At 36.7% G+C, this 24,447-nt stretch overlaps 1 protein-coding gene across 4 annotated transcripts in view; it reads left to right on the top strand.

Annotated features, from left to right (window-relative positions):
- The first annotated feature begins 624 nt into the window (after positions 1-624).
- Positions 625-24,447, top strand: part of USP38 (ubiquitin specific peptidase 38) — a 29,493-nt gene continuing 5,670 nt past the window's right edge. The window contains exons 1-9 of one of the 4 annotated variants that reach the window (XM_087437578.1): positions 625-1,810; positions 3,409-3,520; positions 7,090-7,219; positions 8,971-9,072; positions 12,835-12,993; positions 14,885-15,078; positions 18,433-18,526; positions 21,121-21,227; positions 22,671-24,033. In XM_087437578.1, coding sequence (XP_087293704.1) covers positions 1,129-1,810; positions 3,409-3,520; positions 7,090-7,219; positions 8,971-9,072; positions 12,835-12,993; positions 14,885-15,078; positions 18,433-18,526; positions 21,121-21,227; positions 22,671-24,033 — 2,943 coding nt within the window. In that variant the 5' untranslated portion in view covers positions 625-1,128. Of the gene's footprint in view, positions 1,811-3,384; positions 3,521-7,089; positions 7,220-8,970; positions 9,073-12,834; positions 12,994-14,884; positions 15,079-18,432; positions 18,527-21,120; positions 21,228-22,670; positions 24,034-24,447 lie in introns of all 4 variants that reach the window. The other 3 variants (XM_087437577.1, XM_087437579.1, XM_087437580.1) reach the window with 3 other exon arrangements.

The following is a 24,447-nucleotide window of genomic DNA, read 5'->3' as shown; positions in this document are numbered from 1 at the left end:
AATGTTTGCCGCCGCCAGTACAGTCCTTACTTTAATAACCACAACGTAGGAGAAAGGCACTGGCATTTAGGAACTCGAGCTCATTTCTCCACGAACGAGGCAAGACCTTGAAACGATCTCTCCTCAATCCGAGTTTTGAGTTCTTTTCCTTTACTTTCTCCCCAAATGCTCTTCCGCCTGCGTTTCCAAAACTTTCGCATTCACAAGATTTTACATAAATAGACCTTTTCGGGCTTTCACGAGCAACCTGACCCAGAGAGAACCGACAGAGATCGGACAGTATCCATCCCAGAGTCGCGACCATCTCCAACGCCTCCGCTCCTCCTCCCAAAAAGCCGCCTGTGACTCGACACACGATTCCCAACGACGCACGCGTCGCCGCGCGACTCCACTGGAGGCGGCCGCGCCTGCGCAGCAGCGAAGGGGCGGGGCGGGGCGGGGAGGGGGTTCGAGCGCAGCCGGGAGGGAGTCCGCGAGTTGGGGCGGAGGAGGGGAGCAGGCGGAGGGGCGGAGGGGCGGAGGGGCGGAGGGGCGGAGGGGCGGAGGGGCGGAGGGGCGGAGGGGCGGGCCTTTCCTGAGATTCCTACGTCCTTCACTTCCTGTTTGCGGGACTTTCTGAATCCGGGTCAAGGGGGTTTACCTCCTTCTCTTCTCCCCGGCTGATCCGACTCCCTCCGTGACAGCGGCTCCTGCCTCGAGCCAGGGCCGGTTTGATCTCACGACCTGCTGGAGCCCGGACGCCCACACCTGCCGCGGAGGTGCGCTTCCTCCACCGGCCGGCTCGCAGCCCCGGGACCTGAGCGCCCGCCGCCGGGGGGCCCCGCTGCCCTCTCTGCGCTGATGCTGAGAGGGACCGCGGGCCCGGGGCGGCGGCGGAGTGCGGACCTCGGGCTCCTTAGGCCCTTCGCGGGCGGTGCCGGTTGTTACGCGCCCCAGGCTTGCCAGCTGCCGCCCGGGCTTGGATGGGCCCCCCTGCCTGATAAATGTGGCTGCTGAGGCGGCGGTGGCGGTGGTCCGTCCCGCTGCTGCTGCGCTCGAAATTCACCTCCGCCGCAGGGCTCTCCTCCACCTCGGGGCTGTCGCCTCTCTCTCTTTACCCCGTGGCCCTGGCCTTGCAGCGTGGCGACAATGGACAAGATCCTGGAGGGCCTGGTGAGTTCTTCGCACCCGCTGCCCCTAAAGCGGATGATTGTGCGGAAGGTGGTGGAATCGGCGGAGCACTGGCTAGACGAGGCGCAGTGCGAGGCCATGTTTGACCTGACGACCCGGCTCATCCTGGAGGGCCAGGACCCCTTCCAGCGGCAGGTGGGGCACAAGGTGCTGGAGGCCTACGCACGGTACCACCGGCCAGAGTTCGAGTCCTTCTTCAACAAGACGTTCGTCTTGGGCCTCCTCCAGCAGGGCTACCACTCGGTGGACAGGAAGGACGTAGCCATACTGGGCTACATTCACAACGGCCTCAAGCTGATCATGAGCTGCCCGTCGGTGCTGGACCTCTTCAGCCTGCTGCAGGTGGAGGTGCTACGGATGGTGTGCGAGAGGCCGGAGCCGCAGCTCTGTGCCCGACTGAGCGACCTCCTGACCGACTTCGTGCAGTGCATCCCCAAGGGGAAATTGTCCATCACCTTCTGCCAACAGCTGGTTCGAACCATAGGCCACTTCCAGTGCGTGTCCACCCAGGAGAAAGAGCTGCGGGAATATGTCTCTCAGGTGACAAAAGTGAGTAACTTGCTACAGAACATCTGGAAGGCCGAGCCCTCCACACTGCTGCCTTCCCTGCAAGAAGTTTTTGCAAGCATTTCGTCCACAGGTAAGTGTCGTTATATTCCAAGAAAAGCTCGCTTGAAATTCATTATGTCTCTCTCCCACACACCCTGAACGCATTCTTAGTGGAGAGCAGACTGTAATACCCTTATCCAAAATTTTATTCCCACCCACTGCCCTATTCAGGCTGTCACTTTATACCTTAAAAAACAGGCAGTGTTCCTATTTCGAAGGTTCAGAACGTCGAGGTCTAGGACCTTTGAGACCAAACAAGTTGCTTAATTACCCAGCCTCTGCTCAAGTTATGGAATGCTTTGAGGGTGACAGCTATTATATAAAGCTTCTATTCGTTAGTGACTAATGGTAGCGTAGTGTTGTGTATCATGTTGTTATTGTACTGTGACCCTATCATCTTGTTGTAATGAGTTTTCCCCCCATTTTTGAGTTTTCCCATTTTTTTATTCATGGGCTGTGCAGTTTGTTTTATTACTGGATTATCTCAGTTAACTAACATAGTTTTTGAATACTGACATTTTCTGTCTACAGTAGTGTTTGTGAGAGAGGATACAGGTAGAATGACGGAAAGGAAAAAGAGTATGAGGGCTTAAATAGGTGTTATTGGGCTCAGGGTATAGCCCACAAACTGCATCCTTAGAAAGCAGGAAGGAGTCAAGTGATACTTGGCAAGAAAATGCTTTCTCAACCAGGAATTTTAGCTGTGCATTTACATTCCTTGTTGGGACTTGGAGCTTCCAGCTCTGTAAGTTGTGAAACAGTAGATCCAAAACTATGTTCACTTCCTCCCTGCTTGCTACGACCATTCTCCCTGGCTATTATTCGAAATTAAACTTGTGAAGGAGGTGTCCTCCTTTTATCTTAAGAATCAAGAATTAAGAGTAGAGTTTTAATAAGCTCCATGCGTTCTGATGAATTAAATACATTTATGAAATAATTACCAACTATATATTTGCAGTATCTGAGTTGATTTTTTTAATTGTAATTTTTTTTTGCATTGCCTATGTTGCTAGAACTGTTAGATTTCCCCAGAACTTTTCAACTGCGACATTAAAGATGCTCACCTTGGACTTGCTTAATTTTTATATAGTTTAAGCAAAGTCCCCCCAAAATCTCTTAATTACTACTTAAGAGATTTTTAAAATCTGCCTTAGAGCAATATAATGACTACCATAATTAATAGTTATAAGTTACTATGGAGGGTCTAAATTGGGAATTTAAATGATACCTTGCATTTCTTTTCTGATTACTGCTTTACAAATGAATATTTTAGCACAACAGCAAGTTAGTATTAAAGAATGCAAGAAAATAAAATAATTTATGGACTAAATATGGTGAGAGTGAACAGTAGTTGTTATATTGCGGTAGCTGTGTCTATAGAATGAGCGAGCGATCATTGCTACTCACTCTTTCTCTCTCAGGTCTGTAATTTAACATTCCTTATATGTTAGTCTACCCATGAGGTGGAGCGTAACAACTGCTTCCTGATTAACACCTTTGCTGCAATTACTTTTTTTTTTTTTTTTTTGGTAAATTGTTGTTGTCTTCAAATACTTCACTTGAACCTTCTTGCCATATTCCTTTTTCTTTTTAATTAAAAAATAGATGTGTCATTTGAACCTTCTGTAGCATTGGCAAGCCTTGTGCAGCATATTCCTCTTCAGATGATTACAGTTCTCATCAGGAGCCTTACTACGGATCCAAATGTGAAAGATGCAAGTATGACCCAAGCTCTTTGCAGGTACTTCTTCATGACACTATAGATGGTAATTGTAGATTTCGGAGGAGGAGATATTTTGTTGTATTTTGTAGGTAGTGAAAAACTTAGAGAAATGTTTAAAACTGAAATCATGGAATCAAATGTATAATGATTCTCCAAATTAATTGGAATGAATTGTTTACCTTACTATAGGCTTGACAGGCATCCCAGTAATTCACAAATCTGTTTTCAATTCAAAACTTTTTTAAATTCCAGAAACATACACACATATACACTTACTGTACAGTCAGGAGTTGGTTGGATTATCAATATATTTTACTAATTTCTTTGCTCATTATTGTTCCTGCAGCCTATTTCTTCCCTCTGGAATCTTTTTTTTTTTTCTAGCTAAGTACATACTTTTACTTCCTCTTTCAACCAGGAAACAATACACTCTTAGCCTTTGTCTGTTTGAAATGTGTTTTTTCTTCCTTATCCTTAAATATATGATTTGGTAAGATACAGAATTCTAATTTGATAGTCATTTTATCTTAGCATTTTGAAAATAATACTGCATTGTCTTCTGGCATCTATTGTTGCTTTTTTTTTTTCTTTTGTGAGGAAGATCGGCCCTGAGCTAACATCTGCCAATCCTCCTCTTTTTGCTGAGGAAGACTGGCCCTGGGCTAACATCCATGCCCATCTTCCTCCACTGTATATGGGTTGCCGCCACAGCATGGCTTGCCAAGCAGTGCGTCGGTGCGCGCCCAGGATCCGAACCGGCCGCCGCAGCGGAGCACGCACACTTAACCGCTTGCACCACCGGGCTGGCCCCTATTGTTGCTGATGTGGAGTCTGCTATCAATGCAATTGTCATTCTTTTGTGAGTAGTTAGGCTTTTCCAGTAACATTTATGTTTTTCTCTTTATCCTTGATGTGTTGCAGTTTTATTCTTGTATTTCTAGGTGTGAACTTAATATTATTTTTCCTTCTCAGCACTTTTTTGCTTTTATTCAATCATTCATTCATTTATTAAAATCACGTTTCTTAGGCGTTTACCATGAGTGCCAGGCATTATTTCAAAACCTCTTTGAACAAATGGATAAAAATATCTGTCCTCCTGGCCATCTTTCTAGTTAGGGAGGCAGAGAGTAAACTAATAACATATTTCATTGATTCCAACATGCATCCTGATTTCAGAGACGGTAAAATGTCAAAACGCATAGTCATTGGTGTTCTAGTTTAAATTGGCAGGACTTTTTCTGCCTTAGTGGTACATAAAGTAATTATACATGCTAAAATTGATTTTGTTTTAGATTTGATTTAATATTATAAGTAAAATAATTTAGTATGTTGGATAGTGATGAGTGTTTTTGGAAAAAAAGTATACAGGAAGGTGATAGAGTATGGGGAAGTGGTTTGCAATTTTAAATAAGATGGATGAGGAAGGCCACACTGAGAAGGTGACCATGAAGTAAAGACATGAAGGAAATGAGGGAGCAAACCTTGAGGAGATCTAAAGGGAAGATCATCAATACTGTCTTACAATTCACTAATTTTCTCTTCAAAGGTACCAATATATAGAGATTATTCTAGCTACCGAGTTTGTTTATTTAAATGACTATATTTGAGCTTTTCCTATCTACCTATTCTTGTTTCATATCTGCCTATTTTTGTTTTGTAATTATTTTCTATTTTTTTTTCATGTTCGTGTGTATGTGTAGCACATTTAAATAAAATATAAGGATTTGGAACAAAATGGTTTCTGTGCACCTATTATAAAATTTCAATCATGAGGTAACATATAAGCTTAAGTATTTATGTTGGGTCTCATAAAGCTACATGTGTACAAATCTCACTCTCTGTAACACAAACTTTGAGGACTTTAATTTCTCCAACTTCTTCCCTTTTTGTCTAGTATTTAAAAAGGCTTTTTCTCTTCTAGCTTTTCTTCTTTCTTCCTTGTGCTCTTAAACTTAATTGAATCAATTTACCTGTAACTTTTACTTCCAATTTCTTATGTCATTCCCTCTTTGATTTCTATAGATTTGTGAAAATGCTTGCATTTTGTTTGCATTTTTTCCATATCATATAAATAGTGCTACAGTGAATATACTCTTTGTACACAAATGCAGGTCTCTCTACTTTCTACTCCATGTACATAGAGTGGCCACAGACTTTTATGAATATCAGCCTAACAACAGTTGGAAGATGTAGAGCAGCTGTCAGGGACTACTGTAATGACTTATAACCATCATTGTTGGAAGAAGACGACCAAAAAACAAGAAGGGAAATAAAATATGTGTAGGAAACAGAGGGAACATACAGATACTTGTAGTTAACATGCGTTTGGACTTGGGGCCCCTCTTAATGTTTGATGGAACGTTTTGAACTTAAGAGCAAAATATTAATAAAGGTCACACTTGAGTGTTTATGTAGATAATTATAACACAGCTGTTGTGAAAATAACCATATCAGTTTAGAAGTCAGTCCTTTTAATGTCAGTTGCTCTTTTGGTCATGTGTTTTTACATACTTATTATTTATATTTGACATTTTGTACAATCAAGGTATTTATTTATTTATTGCTATGTGTTAATATTTGGTGGGAGGCATTCACAATGAGTATGTCCAGTGTCATATATTAACTCATTTAATCTTCATATCAGCTCTGTAAAATAAGCATGTTTATCTGTAATCTACAAATGACAAAACTGAGACACGAGGTTAAATAATTTCCATAAGTATTTAGGGTTACCCAGCTAATAAATGGCAAAATGAGATTTTTAAACAAGATCACTCTGACTTTCAAAACTTGGTTTTTTTGACTGCTATTTTCTTATATAATCCCCCATTTTGGATTACTGAATTAAATAATATGAACATTTGGCCCAATTGCTTTCCAAAAGAGTTGTACCAGTCTTCGTTGTGGTTGATTGGTTGATGTCTAACTAACATTAGGAACAGTTTGCATCAGACCCCACATTACTTTGTCTTTATTTCCATTAAACTGGGTTGGTATGCAAGAAGAGAAATACTCATTAATGCAAAATGAGGCCATTTAGGATATTTACAAATTCAGTACTGTTCTATCTATTTGAAGTTTCCTTCTGTTGTCTTTGCATTGTAGGATTTTGAAAGGGACAAAGAAACCTGTTTCACAATTCAAAAATACAGTTTTTTTTAACAATGCATTTCATATTTAGACCTTAATCACCTGGAAGGAAAAGTTTTGGTTCATATCCATATGTCTTAGTTCAGATAGCTATATTTGAACTATTCTTTTTAGAGTAAATTTGCCTAATAAATTCTTGATACCACTCTATAGCATAAATTTAAAACTCTGCATTTATGTGAAATGATAATTTATCAGAAATTCTTTTTATGGAAATATGTTATATAAGAAACTGTCAGCTTACAAGATTGGAAACTTCTTGAGTACAAACACCCTTTATACTCATTTCTACATCTTGAACAGTGCTTTTCACAAGCAAGCTCAATAAATATTGAGTCACAAAGTGGGTGGTTATCTACTGTAAGTCTTGTTATTCCTAATTAAATAATGTTGAAAATATTTTCAACACTGATAGTTTTGTTTCCTTCAATTTTCAGAATGATTGACTGGCTGTCCTGGCCGTTGGCTCAGCATGTGGATACCTGGGTGATTGCACTCCTGAAAGGACTAGCAGCTGTCCAGAAGTTTACTATTTTGATAGATGTTACTTTACTCAAAATAGAACTGGTAAGTGGGAGTGTATAAATCTATTAGAATGTATGGACTTGTATAATCAATCTTTTTGTCTTTGGGTTATCCCGTTTAAAGTATCTAATTTTGAATACATTCTTGGTTTTGGTTTTGTTTTGAATAATTTTCAATAGGTTTTAGAAATTAAAAATGCTTTTTAAGTATAGGTAATTAAAATAATCTTGCTGTTTTCACATATCTAATATGAAAACATATTCTTCCCATTATCTCTTTAATCCAACTAATCAAGCTTTTACTACCATTATTCTGCCAAAACTGTCTTTGACACCAGTGCTTTCCAATGTTGCTAAACCCAGGAGTTATTTCTCACCTCCTCTCCTTTGACCTGTCAGTGGCATTTGACACAGTTGATCACTCCTTGAAACAGTCTCCTCACTTAGTTTCCAGGACATTATACTCTCCTGGTTTTTGTCCTAGTTCACTGGAATCTCATTCTCCTTTAGTGGATCTTTTTAACTTTAGAGTGCCTCAGAGTTTCGTCTTTGGTCCACTTTCTTCTCAGTTCATACACACAGTATATGTGTCCCATGGCTTTAAGTAACATCTCTAAGTTAATGACTGCAAAGTTTGTATTTCTAGTCCGTTATTCTCCCATGAACTCCATATTCATGTATTCAACTGTCTATACTTGGATCTCAAATTTAATTTATCTGCAATCTAACCCCTGATTTTTCCCTCCCAGACCTGGTCTTCCCCATCTTAAATGTCTACTCCATCGTTCCACTTGCTCAGGCCAAAAACCTTGAAGCTATCTTTGTGTCTTTTCATTCTCTCTCTGCCCATATCCTACAAATCCTATTGACTCTACTTTTAAGATACATCCGGAATCCTACCACTTTTAACCAGCTACATCACTACCACTCTCATCCAAAGTCATCATCATCCCTTACTGCATTGTTTGTGGTGCCTCCCTGCTCCTGCCCTTTGTCCCCTACAAGTGTGACATAAAGTGTCACATGGTCTGGCCTACTGCTGCTTCTCTCATCTCATCTCCCACTACTATTAGCTCAGTCTCTGTGCTTTAACTTACACTGCCCTCCTTGCTATATCTCTAGTACACCAGGCTGGAGGCCTCAGGGCCTTTGCAGTGCTGGGCCTTTGCCCTGCTTATCATGCTCTTCTCTCAGGTATCTGCCAGTTTTACTCTCATTCCCTTCAGTTTTTTTATGGTCAGATGTCACCTTTTTCATGAGACATTTTTTAAATACCCTGTATAAAATGCCTTTGCCTTTGCCACTCAGCATTCCCTGTATATCATACCCTGGTTTCATAGCACTTATATCCATGTTAGTTTTTATTGTCTCTACCCACCCTCTAGACAGTAAGCCCTATAAGATCAGAGATTTTTTTTTTTTGATCCCCAGTTATATCCCCAGTGCCTAGAACAGTGCCAAGCAATAGTAGGTGCTCAATAAATATTTGTTGAGTGAATTGAATGAGTACTAGACCAGGGAGCTATCACCTTGTACACATGTAAACATGAAGATTTTTATTTGATCAGGGGGTTTTAAGAGTTGGTTAGGCCATTATAATCCCTTGATCTCTGTCATGTTGTTATTTCCCAACTTTCTCCATCTCCCAAAGTTTAATAACATATCTTATGATAGAACTTTCCTGGAAGGGGGATATAGTCACATGAATAATTTTTGGCCCTAGGAAAATAACCACTGATTGGGTTAATGATTTCCCTACAAACTCTTGAGATGGGTGTCTTGTCTTCTTTGAAGGTTTTTAATCGACTTTGGTTTCCTCTTGTGAGACCTGGTGCTCTTGGAGTTCTTTCTCACATGCTGCTCAGTTTTCAGCATTCTCCAGAGGCGTTCCATTTGGTATGTTATGACACAAGCTTTCTACATTGAAAAACCTTGTTTTAAAATTTTAGTTTAATATTGAGCTACATTTGTATATAGTGAAAAGATTATAGGTTAGTCCTAAATCCGTCTGTTTTCATGTAGCTTTATGATATTATAGATAATTGAGATTGTGGGATTTCTCTCCAAAGAATATATTTTCAGAATGTTTTGGGTCTCACCGAAACTGCTCCACTTTAGTCACTACGAGCAATTGCAAGTTACTGCTCTACATGAGAGATGTCACATGTCAGTGTCACTAATGGTTGTCTGTTGCACATGTGAACAGTGTAGAAGGAGAAAAATGATTGAAAACCACTGACTGCTTTAGAATTTCAAAAGCATGAAAACATCAGTCTTTGTTTTATAGCCCCAGAATTACGGCTTTTCATTCACTCTCAACTCATATCCTACAGATTCTGTTGACTCCACCTTTAAAATATATCCAGAATCCTACCACTTTTGACCAGCTGCATCACTGATTTTGATTTGATTTGATTTGATTTCAGTTATTTGATTATCAGTTATTACAGGTGAGAAATAACAAAATGTTATTTTGGGAACCTGTCCATGTATCTATCTAGGACATCAGAGGAAAGCAGTGCTTTATGTGATTATTCACTTCCTCCAGGGTCTGATCCTCAGTTTTGCAAGCCTAGAAACTCATTCAATACACCTGCAATGTAAAAATCTTAGGAATACTGAGCCACCACAAACGAATTCAAAGGAGACTGATGAAGTGCAGAATTCCAATTGTTGATTGTTAGCTAGAAATATAACTAGCCTCAGAGTACTATATTACACACGTAGGCTGCTCAGTGCCTCCTTTCCACTGAAGGAAAATCTGCAGGCTTTGTAGTAAGTAAACCTTACTAACTAGTAATTACATTATACGTTATCACTTAGGATGAGTGATTTCTGCAGTTAACTGCCCTAATGCCTTGATGATCAATCAATATCCTTATATCTCTTTGTTATACAAACAAAACTCAAACTTAAGCTAATATAGTAGGTGTACTAGCAAAGTCTTACAAGGAAAAAAGATATCAATTATTTGTGCCTGTCTTCAGGTACAAGTATGTATAGGCCATTTGAGTAAAAGTTTATTTTCAGAATTTCTGGGAAGGAGATTCTCTAACATATCTTAATTTTCCATTCTAATGTTTTTTATCAGCCCTGAGCTAACATCCATGCCAATCCTCCTCTTTTTGCTGAGGAAGACTGGCCCTGGGCTAACATCTGTGTCCATCTTCCTCCACTTTATATGGGAGGCCGCCTCAGCATGGCTGGACAAGCGGTGCATCGGTGCGCCCCGGGATCCGAACTGGGCCGCCAGCAGCGGAGCGCGTGCACTTAACCGCTACACCAGGGGGCCGGTCCCATTCTAATGTGGCCCCATTCTAGTGCTTATTGCTCTTTACACTGAGGACATTTCTTATCTCTCTGATTAGTCACTTATGCTATATTCTAAACCTGTTTCTTTGCTCACAATTTTTTAAACGAAGGAAGATATCTCCTTTTCTTGTATTGGTTTTTTTCTGAAAAAAAGTAGTTGAAATAACAAATAGTTGACTTTGAAATATTTGGCTTATTGTAATAAGCAAATATGAAATCATTCATTTAAGGAACAGTTAGATCTGAAATTGAAAATTATGATCTGGTTTAGTAAAGCCTATAAACAAATACCTAATTACTGCCTACATACTGTGTGTAGCCTTACTTGCTACTCAACTAAAATTAACTTGGGCATCTAGTAGTGGGTCATGTGGTAGTTAAGTCACCTCTAACTCTAAATAACTCAGCGAAGGACTTGAGTTTAGGAGCTGCTAGTATGAGTAATAATCTGGAATCACCAGCATCATTATTCATTTTATTATATGTTTAGAGTATTTTAGAGCAAACCAAGATTCATGTTATATGTTATTACAGACCAAGTTACTTTTCATATGCTTTTTATAGGTGGGGAAAAAATTATTTGAAACAGAAGAAAAAATATAAAGGCTTCTAATTAAATAAGTTATACACATTTTCTCAAATAGCAACTTATGTTTGATGAGTATTACAATAATATCTACAAATATTTAGATTTGCTCGTTCAAAAAAAGTCAATTTTCAAGCATTTAGAAGGTTGGCCTGTTTGGATATATATCCACATGCCTGTGAAGAACTTAGTCTTATTTCTGTGTCAGTGATAATTTTGACCATATAAGATATAATAGTAGACAGCTATATTACCTGATTGCAAAGACCAAATCTACAGTAGAAAAGCTTTTGGAAGATTTGGAATTGTAAATTAAATAATCATTTAAAAAATTCTTTCCCCTTCTTCTCTTGCGTCTCTCTCTCTTCACCTCTGAGGAAACAAAATAATTTTGGATTTCTGACTATTTTAGCAAGAGAGTACCTGATAGATATGGCTTTATGGAGCAAAATTATAATTCACATTTGCTTAGAAATATAGAGATGATAGCAATGGAGTGAACTTATTAGGAACTGGTAGTTTCATGGTCAAATTAATACCTTTGATGGAGGTAAGATTAAAGAAGATAGTGTAAAAGCTAAAATGTGATTTAGGACCTCAAGCATAAGAGTAAAACCAGACAGAGCAGAATGAGAATAGCAATGTTAATTTAAGAACATGAGTGTTCTTTTTAGGGGAAGGGAAAGGAAGTTGATTGGGACATTACTATAGTTGTTGTTATTGCCGTTTGAGGATAAGGCTGTAGAGCTATAACTTTGCTTTTATCACAAGTTAGCAACCAAAAAAATGTTCTACAAATAGAATATAATAAGCCTTCCTTTTACATATGAAGGGTAAATATGTAGTATCAGATTATCATTAACAATTAGTTGGAGCAAGTATAGAACTGTACTGATGGAATGAGCCATTTCTGCAAAATAGAGCTTGTTTTATTTTGTTAATAACCTCGTAAATATATGATTGGCTCTGTATTGAGTTTTTAGTCTAATTTTATAATGAAAGGACATTGTTGTGCTTATTATCAATACTAATAGTTTTCTACATGTTTATGAGCAATGAGCATTTTAGATTTCCCTTTTATTTTTAACCTCAGTTCCTTAAAAATAATAGAAGTTTCTGATTCCCTTTATTTTTAGAAGCATCTCCTCTTTTTGGAGGTGGGGAGTGGGGGTGATTAGTAAGGATAACCATGCTAACATAGGACATCATCCCTATGCTTATCCAAAAGAAAGGGAATCCTGTAGCCTGAGCTGTAATTTTAGTTACATGCATAAGTTATTTCAAAGACTTTCTTGAAGTAGACTTTAATGAGCAAAGTATGTGTGATTCTTTCAAGTGAAAATCTAAAATTCACTCTAGATGGAGCTCTTAAGCTAATTCTAGGTTTATCTTTTAAAAGTTTGTTCCTGTTGAACAATCTGGTAAATATAATAGCTCTAACATTTTTCAGCTTAAGGCACTTTTTAGAATGGCAGCAGTGACTAAGGCTCCTATTTTGTACCTTAGTTTGTGTTTTAGATGGAGTATAAGGATGAGGAGAGGGGTCTTACAAGGAATTACAATTATATGTAACTTTGAAAACTAGATTTACCTTGGTATTCTAGAAATGTTTAACTGCATGACTTTTTTAGAAAAAGGGTGTGACTGAACATACAGAAAAGTATTTGCTGATCATGCAACATTTGCATTCTATTTGTAGACTAGAGAATTTGTTGCCAATTTGTATAAATAGAAGAATGTTTGTCTTTTTTCCTCTTTAGATTGTTCCTCATGTAGTTAATTTGGTTCTCTCCTTCAAAAGTGATGGTCTGCCTTCCAGTACAGCCTTCTTAGTGCAATTAACAGAACTGATACACTGTATGATGTATCATTATTCTGGATTTCCAGATCTCTATGAACCTATTCTGGAAGCAATAAAGGTATGGTGATAGTTGCACCAGTATTTGTGGAGCTGCAGCCCAAGATGTAATAGATGAATGTGGTGAAACATTCCTATAACCAGCTATTCAATTTACTGTTTTATGGTACTATGCTTTTTATTTGAAAAATGCAATTGGAATCAGGGTTCACTAATATTTAGGGGGTAATCTCTTTCTTATTTGCTATAACTAATCTAAATTAATAACCATATTTCTTTGGTTCTGCAGGGCCATCAATTATAAGGCATGTCTTTAAATTTATAACACCTTTGGGGAAATTTGTTAAAAAAGAAATGCTACATTAAGTGAATACATACATCTAGAGTTGCAGCCCAGTATCAGAAGTATTAAAATATTTAAGATACACCTTAGAATCAAGGAAAGGCAGTTTAATAAGATATTTGACTTTGGTGCCTTCCCTGTTTTTTATTCCATTTTTGCTATGAACTGTTCATGAATGTCCATATTTCATCGAATCTTTATTTGAATTGTTTGTGAAATTACTCTGTTTTCCAACTTTGTACAGATATTGGATCGAAAAAAGCACTGATTCTGTTTGTCTTGAAGATTGGGTCACAATAAGCACACTTTCTTCTCGTAAACTTACTGCGTAATTAGGATATAGCAAAAGATTTGGAGAACCTGCCTCACTCAGACTCAATCAGAAGTTTTTAGAAATCAGTCTATTAATAATGTTCCTTTTTGAGGTCTGAAGTACAATATAAGGTTTCACTATCTTTACTTCTTTTGTATCTGGAATGAATACAGAACATATTCTTCTTGCTATATATTTAGCTAAATCAAATTGGTTTTGGTTGAGCCCAGAATACAAGACTGTTCAGCAGTTAATGAGTACCACTGGTATGACATTTTGACACTTCAGAAGTAAATGTCTGTGCGTATAGGAGCTTTTTGTCGTGGATTTGATAGTAATGTTAATCTCTTTCTTTGGTGTCACTGTGTCCATAGATGAAAGCTATTGCTGTTATTCTTCAGTGCTTTACATGTTGAAAATTCTCATAACTGAAATAGGCTCAGAAGAAGCAAGGATCTAACTCTTAACCCAAGGGAAGCACTTTCTGTTAGCTGTCAACAACAACCAAAAATCAGGAGACTAAAATTCCTTCAGAAAGTGTTTTCTAAGGGTTAATTACTGGATGGTAAAAGCAGTCCAAAAAAGCCTTAATGATTTTACCAACTTTCCTTATTCTCCAATGCTCATGCTTGAAATCACTTAACACTTGAAAATTTTATCTCGTATGTCACAAAGCACTTAAGAAGAATCTGTTGTAATAATTTTCTGTATGGTTAAACATGAAATTGAGTTTTATTTTTCAAAGTCAGAGGTCATTGTGCTTAGATGCTTTCATTTTTCATCCCCTGATTACTTTGAGTTTTTGTTTCTAAGGGTTAATACTGGATAAATATTAGTAGTGAATGAAAAGGTGGTATTTCTTATTTTCATTACACAATTTGAAAGCAAATTATTTGTTGAGCTTATTCAATTGTGTGCTAATTTAAGTCATCATTCTATTGCCTTTGAGTAGCGCTGCAGTATATTCTCTGATCTCAAAGTTTCGTTTTGAAAACATTTTACTAGCAAATAGGAAGCATAAGGAGTTCAAAGGTGACTTGAATTCCTGGTTGTTGAGTATTCCTCAACTTGATAAACTCTACCTTTAGGAGATATTTATTTATTTTAGGAGACAAGTATTTTTGCCATGTAGTATAATTTGATTTTTTGATGATTGGTCAAGTACTATCAGTGATTTCAAAACTAAGTGGGAGAAGAGAAAGGTTAAATGTCAATGGAAGAATCTTCTTTGTGGTGTTAGTTAATTACAAGAATAGTTTATATTTTTTAACTATTTTTCCTTTTTATGACCTACAGGATTTTCCTAAGCCCAGTGAAGAGAAGATTAAATTGATTCTCAGTCAAAGTGCCTGGACTTCTCAATCCAATTCTTTGGCGTCTTGCTTGTCTAGACTTTCTGGAAAATCTGAAACTGGGAAAACTGGTCTTATTAATCTGGGAAATACATGTTATATGAACAGTGTTATACAGGCATTGTTTATGGCCACAGAGTAAGTTTAAATTTGAACCTTTTTTTTTGTTGTTCTAATTATAGAAATTGATATGTCCTGATGAAATGTAAGATGGTGGGATTGTCTTCACATTATTATAAATGGCAGAGATATTAATATTTTCATATAATTGCCTTATTCAGAAATGAAACTGCTTTTAGTGCTCAGGAATTTTTAAATGTTAACTTATATAAATTCTACTTTATATTATGGATTGCATGTAGAATCTTTTGAATTACTGTGACTTGATATTTATTAGTATAACAGAGGGATTGATAGAGCTTATTCCAAAGAGTTTTAAGTGTCCTCAAGTACTAATTTGTTATTATCCTATAAGACAGTGTATTTTTTTTAACATGTATATCTCTTGAGGGGGTCATGTTTAGATTTTTCTGCTTGTAGATATTTGGTTGTTTATGAGATCAATAACTTCTTTGTTGCTGTTAAAAAAGTTTAAGCTCTGCTCCCCACTCCAAGTTGATAGATACTGAACAAATGTATTAACAGACATGTTCCTTTGCCCTCTTATAGATTTACTTTCAAATTCGTTTTCTTTTGCAGCAAGCAAATAGGAAATCAGAGGTTGTTAGCTGTATGAATACTATCTGTAAAGGTACAAAATGATGATAAACTTTTCCTAAAGGCAAAAACATGGTTGAATTTTTCTCTTCAATACCAAAAGAGTACAGTTGTTCCTCGTATCTGAGAGGATTGATTCCAGGATCCCCTGCAGATACCAAAATCCTCAGATGCTAAAGTCCCTTATATAAAGTGGTGGTGTATTTGCATACAACCTATGCATATCCTCCTGTATACTTTAAATCATCTATAGATTACTTATAACACCTAAGACAATGTAAATACTATGTAAACAGTTATTATACTATATTGTTTAGGGAGTAATGACAAGAAAAAAAGTCTGTACATATTCAGACTGTGGAACCCATGGATATGGAGGGCCGACTATATTCATAGAACTTGAGCAAAGATGTTTATAAATTGAGTTCCAAGCCTTTTTAAGGTTTTATGCCTACATAGAGGAATCATAAACTAAAAGATGAAGAGTTAGCTTTATTTTATTTCTTGGCCCCAGAAAATACTGTCAACACTAAGGTGTTTTTTGTTTGGTTTAGTATTTTCTTTTGTTTTTTGGTTTGTCTGTATTTGAGATTTTTTTTGTTTTTTAAGAGAATGTGTACTCTTAGACACAAGTGATACTAGGCATAAAACTGAAAGAATCCGTATCTTACCACTAGAGGTCATCTAATCCAGCCGTCTCATTTTACAGATGATAGGGAAAGCAGAGACCCAAAGCGATTATAACTGGCAATAGCACATCAAAGATCACATCTTACTGTACAGTAGCCAATAATACTATCTCAGAATAGGCGGACAGCATATTTTATTTCTTTGGTAATATATGAATTCTTCGTGGTTTAAAAAAATTAATTCCAGAAGTATATAAAATAAAAATCAGGTCTAAAAAATTTTTTAAATACAAAAACAATTCATACATTCCCACTCCCAATGGTAATTTGTTAACAGTTTTGTGTGCGTTGTTCCAGACCTTTTTTATAAGATTTGTCTAGTACAAAAACAAATGCATTGTTTTTTAAGAAAATATTTTTAGAGAATCTTTTTTTTTTTAAAGATTTTATTTATTTTATTTTTTCCCCCCAAAGCCCCAGTGGATAGTTGTATGTCGTAGCTGCACATCCTTCTAGTTGCTGTATGTGGGACTCGGCCTCAGGATGAACGGAGAAGCGGTGCCTCGATGCGCACCCGGGATCCGAACCTGGGCCACCAGCATCGCAGCGTGCGCACTTAACCACCAAGCCACAGGGCCGGCCCTAGAGAATCTTATTTATATCTTTTCCATCCACTTGCTTTTATCTTTTAATGATTTGTGTTGGAAATATTCTCATGTGAGGGCAATGAAAGAACTATGTCATTCTGAGTAGATGGATGTACCATAATTTATTTAACCATACTCTTATTGATAAGTATTAGGTTGTTTTGCTCATAATTAACATCTCTCTGCCCATATGCAGATGTAGAGGATGTTCTTTGAATGGGGTATGCCAAACTGGTTGCCAGAAAGGCTGTAGCATTTGAATTTGCATACTAATACAGTCATGTGCCACATAACAATATTTTGGTCAACTACAGACCTCATATACAACTACAGTGGTCCCATAAGCTCGGTACCATGTAGCCTAGGTGTGTAGTAGGGCATATAGCATCTAGGTTTATGTAAGTACACTCTATGATGTCCACACAATGACAAAATCACCCAACGACGCATTTCTCAGAATGGATCCTCATTGTTAAGTGATGCACGACTGTATATGATTGTACCTATGACCTCAAACCTTTAGTAGTACTTGATATAATCAGTCTTCAGAATTTTTTCCAGTCTGGGGGAAAATGTCCTTTTTTTTTAATTTGCATATTGCTGACCATTACAGAGTTTTGCCTCTCTAAGGTTTTTCTTTGTTCATTTGTGTTTCTTTTCTGAATAACCTGTTCTTTTCTTTGTACACCTTGCTGTTGGGTCTTTTCTTTTTCATATTGGTTTAAATATACTCTAGATGATAATCCTTTGTTACATGCTTTCTTCTAGTCAGTGTGATCCAGATTTGTAGAGTGTTTCATTTGCAGTTGTTTATTTTATGTAGTCATATCTGCTAGTTTTCATTTATAGTGTCTGACATTTAGGAAGCCTTCCCCCTCTAAATTTCCCCTCTCTTTTTTTAAAAAAATACTTCAGTAGTTTCGTACTTTAACTCATTACTCCTATGTGGCATTTGTAATGATATAAAATCTTATCTAACTCCATTTTTTTCCAAATAGATACCCAGTTGTTCCTATACATACTAGTTTTGAATAATTTATCTTTTTCCGATCCTGTACGAGTAACAGACTCTTTAAATCACTAACTTTACAGTATGTTTTGATGACAGCATTTTTTTTATTTCATACAAATTTGAAAGAATTTTAAATCTGCTTATTAATTAATAGCTTAATTAGGTTATTAATTAATAGCTTAATCTATTTCTTAGGTTATTAATTAATAGCTTAATCTATTTCTATTTGCTAATCCAGAAAACAGGAATAATATGTGACAGCACATAGGCCATTGCCAGGCCACATAGTAAGTGTTTATTTTATCATCATTCTCCCCTTCCTTCTTCACTGCATTATAGGTAGTAACTTTGCTAGGTAAAGGGCCATCAGGTAACTGAAGTTTTACTTTGAGGATAATATGTTCTTGAACTATCTGCCTTTTAGCCTTAAAAAAATGCATGTGTATGAACACGTGTACAAAAAGCATTATATTTTATTCTCTTTCAGTTTTAGGAGACAAGTATTATCTTTAAATCTAAATGGGTGCAATTCATTAATGAAAAAATTACAGCATCTTTTTGCCTTTTTGGCTCATACACAGGTAAGTGTAAGTGTGTGTAGTATGCATATATTAACATCATTGATAATCTTCTTTAAATTTCACAGTAGACCAAACTTGGTGAACCTTTTCAACTGATAAAATAGTATATATCTCACCCAGCACAACAAATCCACTTAGAAATGCTAAAGTGAGATACTGCCTAAAATCAGGATATGCCCTCAGTTTTTATTTCTTCCTCCTACTTTTCATTCTTATATATGAATATTATGCTGACCCATTGTTCTAATTATTATAGATAAAATCTGATTTTTATCCGAGTAAGCTTCTTCATGAAGAAATCTTTTTAAATGCATCTTTAATCAGTTTATAGATACTAAACTGATAGATTTTCACAATAATGAACAATTAAAATAATTTTGTTGCACACTGCCTTCTTTTTGTCTCATTTCTCATATATATACCTTTTCATTATGACTACAATTTTAAGCTCTATAACTTAACAGATAAACAGAATTAATTTTATTTCCTATAAGAATTGTGTATCCATTAAGTTCTAGAGCTTAAAATTTTGTGATGATCTTTTATGTCCACAAATTAATCCAAGGAAATGAATTTATGCTAGTGGCAAGAAAGTCACATATAGTACATATTCATTCATTCAACAGACATTGAGAGACACAATATGCAGTCTGATAAGCATTCAAAGAGGAATCCTTATGCTGTAAGGAACTTACAGTTTAAGTTTTGAGCAATGCATATGAATAATATATATCATTTATAAATAATATATATTATTATTTTCTGGTTTTACTCTGATTGTCTTAGTTTCACAGAGGTCTAAAGGAGTAAGTCATTAGAGCCAGAAGAGAAGATGGATTCAGAATTGATGGGATTGAGTTGATAGGAATGCCTTGTTTCCTATCTATAAGTTGAGAAATATCTCAGGTATAACTTGTTAAATGGAAAGAATCAAGACTGGATTGATGTATGAGATGATAGTGATGGCCTGTGAGTAGTAATATACTCAAAGGGATAATTTTATTGTTCTCTATCTGGAGGAAGTATGTTCACAAATTAAATTTAGCATCTTAGGACCAAGGGAGATGAAATCTTCCCTCCAACTCCCTAACATTCTTTCCTAGTAAATTGACTTCTGCACTTGCTTTATCACTAGTCTATATTTACTGTATACTATATATAATATATATGTATATATGCATCTATGTGTATACATGTAGATATAAATACATTATATATACTATATTAACTTATTAAATCAGAATTATTAGGAACAAACCTTAGGAGGTTTCCATGCTCCCAAGAAAAAAGAAAGGAATTAGCAAGAGAACCTAATTAAGGGTCTATCACAGTTAAGACCCTATCTGATAGCAGGCCAAAAGGATTATTCTATGTAAGTAGATTTCCCTATATAATTGAAAAGGCTTTTTTCTTATAATTAATAAAGCTAACATTTATTGAGCATTTAAATGTGTCTGGCTCCTGTGCCAGGTGGTTTACTTGTGTTATCTCTTAATCCTCAAAATCAATCTATGAGGTAATAAGGTAGTATCCCCATTTTACACATGAAAAAACTGGCCTTATATCACCTTCTTTCAGGGTCATACAAACAAGTGGCAAGATTGGGATATGAACCAAATGACTCAGGAGCCCATTCTCAACCAGTATACTAAACTTCCTTCCTTCAGAGTACTATAAACACGTCTATTTTGATAAAATTATCCTTAACTGAGGAGTCTGTTATATACCACAGATATTCAAAATGTAGAGAAAATTCTAAATTTATAAGCTATAATAACAATATAATAACTTGTTTCAAGTTATAATCAACAAAAATCTGATACAACTCAATTTTATTAAAGATGCTTTTGTAAGGTAGCAGGTACCAATAATACAGGAGGGTACAGAGGACCCGCTTGGGTCGAGGGCAAAATCCATAGCACCAACAGTAGAACCATTGAAGTTGTCTGTATACTGGATTTCTGGACTCCATCTCCTACTGTTTTCTGTTTGCAGCTCCCATTCCATCTCCACAGTAACTTGACCTGTACTGTGCTGAGTAATGGAAGATTTTATGTTGTGTTTGAGTGTTTCACTAGTTGATTCGTTCATTGGGTCCAGATGACAGGAAGGAGCAGGGACGGGGCGGCTCCCTGACAGCAGGAAGAGGGGTATGATGTTTCCACTTCCGGTGATGTACTTCCAGGGGCGTGACCATTTCTCATTTCTGCACACGTCTGCTGTCCGCTGATGCAGTCTGCAGCCCCACCCCTTCCTCTATCCGTAGAGGGATAATGCTGAGAGCATTATATTAGGAGTTAGAGAGACCTGGGTTCTGATGTAATCTCCTCTGCCACTAATTTAGCTGTGACTTTGGGCAAGTCACATAGTTTCTCTAGATCTTAATTCTCATATGTAGAATGAAAAGTTGTGACTGAAGGTTACCTAAATTTATTTCTAACTAATTTTATCTGCCTTCACATTTGGCCCTTTGTAATAAAGGTTAAGCACAATATAATTTTAAGTAATCTTTATTAAACATATATTAAGATTTCAGTTATTTGGTTCATGGTATGTGACTCGCTTCCTTGTATTTTCTCCACTAATATGAACAGAGAGAAGCATATGCACCTCGGATATTTTTTGAGGCTTCCAGACCTCCGTGGTTTACCCCTAGATCTCAACAAGACTGTTCTGAATACCTCAGATTTCTGCTAGACAGGTAAAAAGTATTTTTAAAGTTATGATTTGAATTGTGTTCTTTCGTAACAGATGATTTCTACAGAATTTTTTTTTTACCTTTAAAAACATATTTCAAGTGTTAGTCTTTAAAATACCTTGCATTCGTCTTTTTTTAAGTGTTCTTTTGTTTTTAATTTGGTCTTTTTGATTTTTTTACTTTAGACCAGCAGTTCTCATAGTGTGGTACAAGGACCCCTAGGGGTTTCCAAAACACTTTCGGGGGTCTTCCCTTTTCAAACTACATATCTGTGTGTATGTAGTTGAGGCCGGATTTTCTCCGTATACTTCATCCAAAACAACGTATCACAATAGATTGAATGCAGAGCAGCTGTGAAGATACAGCTGTCTTCTAAGCCAGATACTTGAAATATTTGCAAAATATGAAACGGTGCCATTCCTCTCACTAAATTTTTTTTTTTTTTGAGGAAGATTGGCCCTGCGCTAACATCTGTTGCCAATCTTCCTCTTTTTTCTCCCCAAAGCCCCAGTGCATAGTTGTGTATCATAGCTGTAGAATTGTAGCTCTTCTGTATGGGATGCCGCCTCAGCACAGCTTGATGAGCAGTGAGTAGGTCCACGCCCAGGATCCAACCGCTGAACCCTAGGCCGTTGAAGCAGAACACACGAACTTAACCACTATGCCACCAGGCCAGCCCCTCACTAAATTTTTTTAGTTTTAGAAAATATAACTTTTTCGTTAAAAAATGTTGTTTATATTAACATGTAATGAGTTTATTATTGTTTTTAAATGTATTATTTTATTACTTTTATTCTCAGTTTTTGAATACAGTAAATATTGATAGATATAACCACATAAATGAAAGCTCTTGGGTTCCTCAATTATTTTTAAGAATATAAAAGGGTCCTGAGACCAAAAAATTTAGTAGGTGCTTCTTTAGACCAGTTTATAATTGGGTGGGTTTGGTATATTTTATTGTCTCTTTATCACTCAGTTAATAAAACCTGTTATCTTGTATCTCCTTATCTTTGCCTCCCTTCTGTTACATGAATGACGAGTAAAGTTAGTTGAGCTCAACATGTGCAACCTTCCTTCCATTTGGCTAAGGATATGTTGAGTGGTTTCTTTGTGCCGAGCTTTCTATGAGATGCCAGGCAGACAGAGATAAGATAAGACAATTAATGACATATGTAATTAACTGTAATGTAATAAGTGCTATAAAATAGCAGTATGAAGAAAATGTAATGAGAATATAGGGTAATAATAGCCCCTAGCTTCTCTTCTAATCTGCATTCTCCAGCTGTTCAATGTTCCTCTTGATTAAAAAAGGAGAAACTTGATTTTTTAAATTAAGCATTATATTTGATAAAAAATAATTTGTTTATATAAGCCATCAATATTTTTAAATAGAAATGACATTTAAACTTAAGTGAAATAGCTATATAATGATATACTGTCCTGCAGGCTCCATGAAGAAGAAAAGATCTTGAAAGTTCAGTCCTCATACAAGCCTTCTGAAAGTCTGGGGTGCAGTGAAACTTCTTTACAGAAAGTAGCCAGTAAGGCAGCTTTACTGACCGAGACCCCTTGCACCAGTGATGGTGAGAAAACTTTAATAGAAAAAATGTTTGGAGGAAAACTACGAACTCACATATGTTGTTTGAACTGCAGGAGTACCTCACAAAAAGTGGAAGCCTTTACAGATCTTTCACTTGCCTTTTGTCCTTCCTCTTCTTTGGAAAACTTGTCTTTTCAAGATCCAGCAGCATCACCCAGTACACAAGATGGTGGTCTAATGCGAGCCAGTGTACCTAGTCCTTCGGAAGAACCAGGAGTTTATAATCCAGCAACGGCTGCCTTTGTCTGTGACTCAGCTGTGAATGAAAGAATGCTAGGCAGTCCTCCTGATGAGTGTCACTGTACTGAAAACACTTCTGTCCCTAATGAATCTAGCAAGTTTCTTGTTAATAAAGATGTACCTCAGAAACCAGGAGGTGAAACCACACCTTCAGTAACTGACTTACTAAATTATTTTTTGGCTCCAGAGATTCTTACTGGTGACAACCAATATTATTGTGAAAACTGTGCCTCTCTGCAGAATGCTGAGAAAACTATGCAAATCACGGAGGAACCTGAATACCTTATTCTTACTCTCCTGAGATTTTCATATGATCAGAAGTATCATGTGAGAAGAAAAATTTTAGACGATGTGTCACTGCCACTGGTTTTGGAGTTGCCAGTTAAAAGAACTACTTCTTTCTCTTCATTGTCAGAAAGTTGGTCTATAGATGTTGACTTCACTGATATTAGTGAGAACTTAGCTAAAAAATTAAAGCCTTCTGGAACTGAAGAAGTTTGCTGCCCCAAACTGGTGCCCTATTTATTAAGTTCTGTTGTCGTTCACTCTGGTATATCCTCTGAAAGTGGGCATTACTATTCTTATGCCAGAAATATCACAAGTTCAGAGTCCTCATACCAGATGTGCCACCAGTCTGAAACTCTGGCATTAGCATCCTCCCGGAGTCATTTACTAGAGAGAGAGAGTCCCAGTGCAGTTATTGAACAGGATTTGGAAAATAAGGAAATGTCAAAAGAATGGTTTTTATTTAATGATAGCAGAGTGACGTTTACTTCATTTCAGTCAGTCCAAAAAATTACAAGTAGGTTTCCAAAGGACACAGCTTATGTGCTTTTGTATAAAAAACAGAACAGCACTAATGGGTTAAGTGCTAATAATTCAACCAGTGGACTCTGGGTAAATGGAGACCCACCTCTACAGAAAGAACTTATGGATGCTATAACAAAAGACAATAAACTGTATTTACAGGTAAGTTGTAAGTATAAGCTTCATCATTTGTAGAAAATATTTAAACAATTGACAGGTGGTTAAATGAGTGCCCTAGTTTTGAAATCCAGCTTAACTTCTACGTTTTCAAGGAATTTACAGAGTGGTAATTTTGAAATTTGAGTCTGAGTTTATGTGAAATGGGTTCAACCTATATAACTAAATTTTCTTACTTTCTAATGTTGTGAGTTAATTATGAAAAGTCGCAATTAGATGCAGTATAAAAGACCTTGTTTTTAATTGCAAAAGATGGGATCATTATAAAAATCATTCCATACAGAAATATTTTTAGAAGGAAGCTTTCAAATTTACTGTATTATAAAATGTTCAATGATACATTTTTAAAGGAATCTGGTGGTATTTTAGAGTGACAAAAACAATAAACTTTACAGAAAA

Source organism: Ceratotherium simum, chromosome 12 (assembly GCF_057802395.1).
Source record: "Ceratotherium simum simum isolate JZ-2026a chromosome 12, ASM5780239v1, whole genome shotgun sequence".
Lineage (NCBI taxonomy): Eukaryota > Metazoa > Chordata > Mammalia > Perissodactyla > Rhinocerotidae > Ceratotherium > Ceratotherium simum.
The sequence above is the reverse complement of the archived record's forward strand: the minus strand, read 5'-3'. Positions and strand labels throughout refer to the sequence as shown.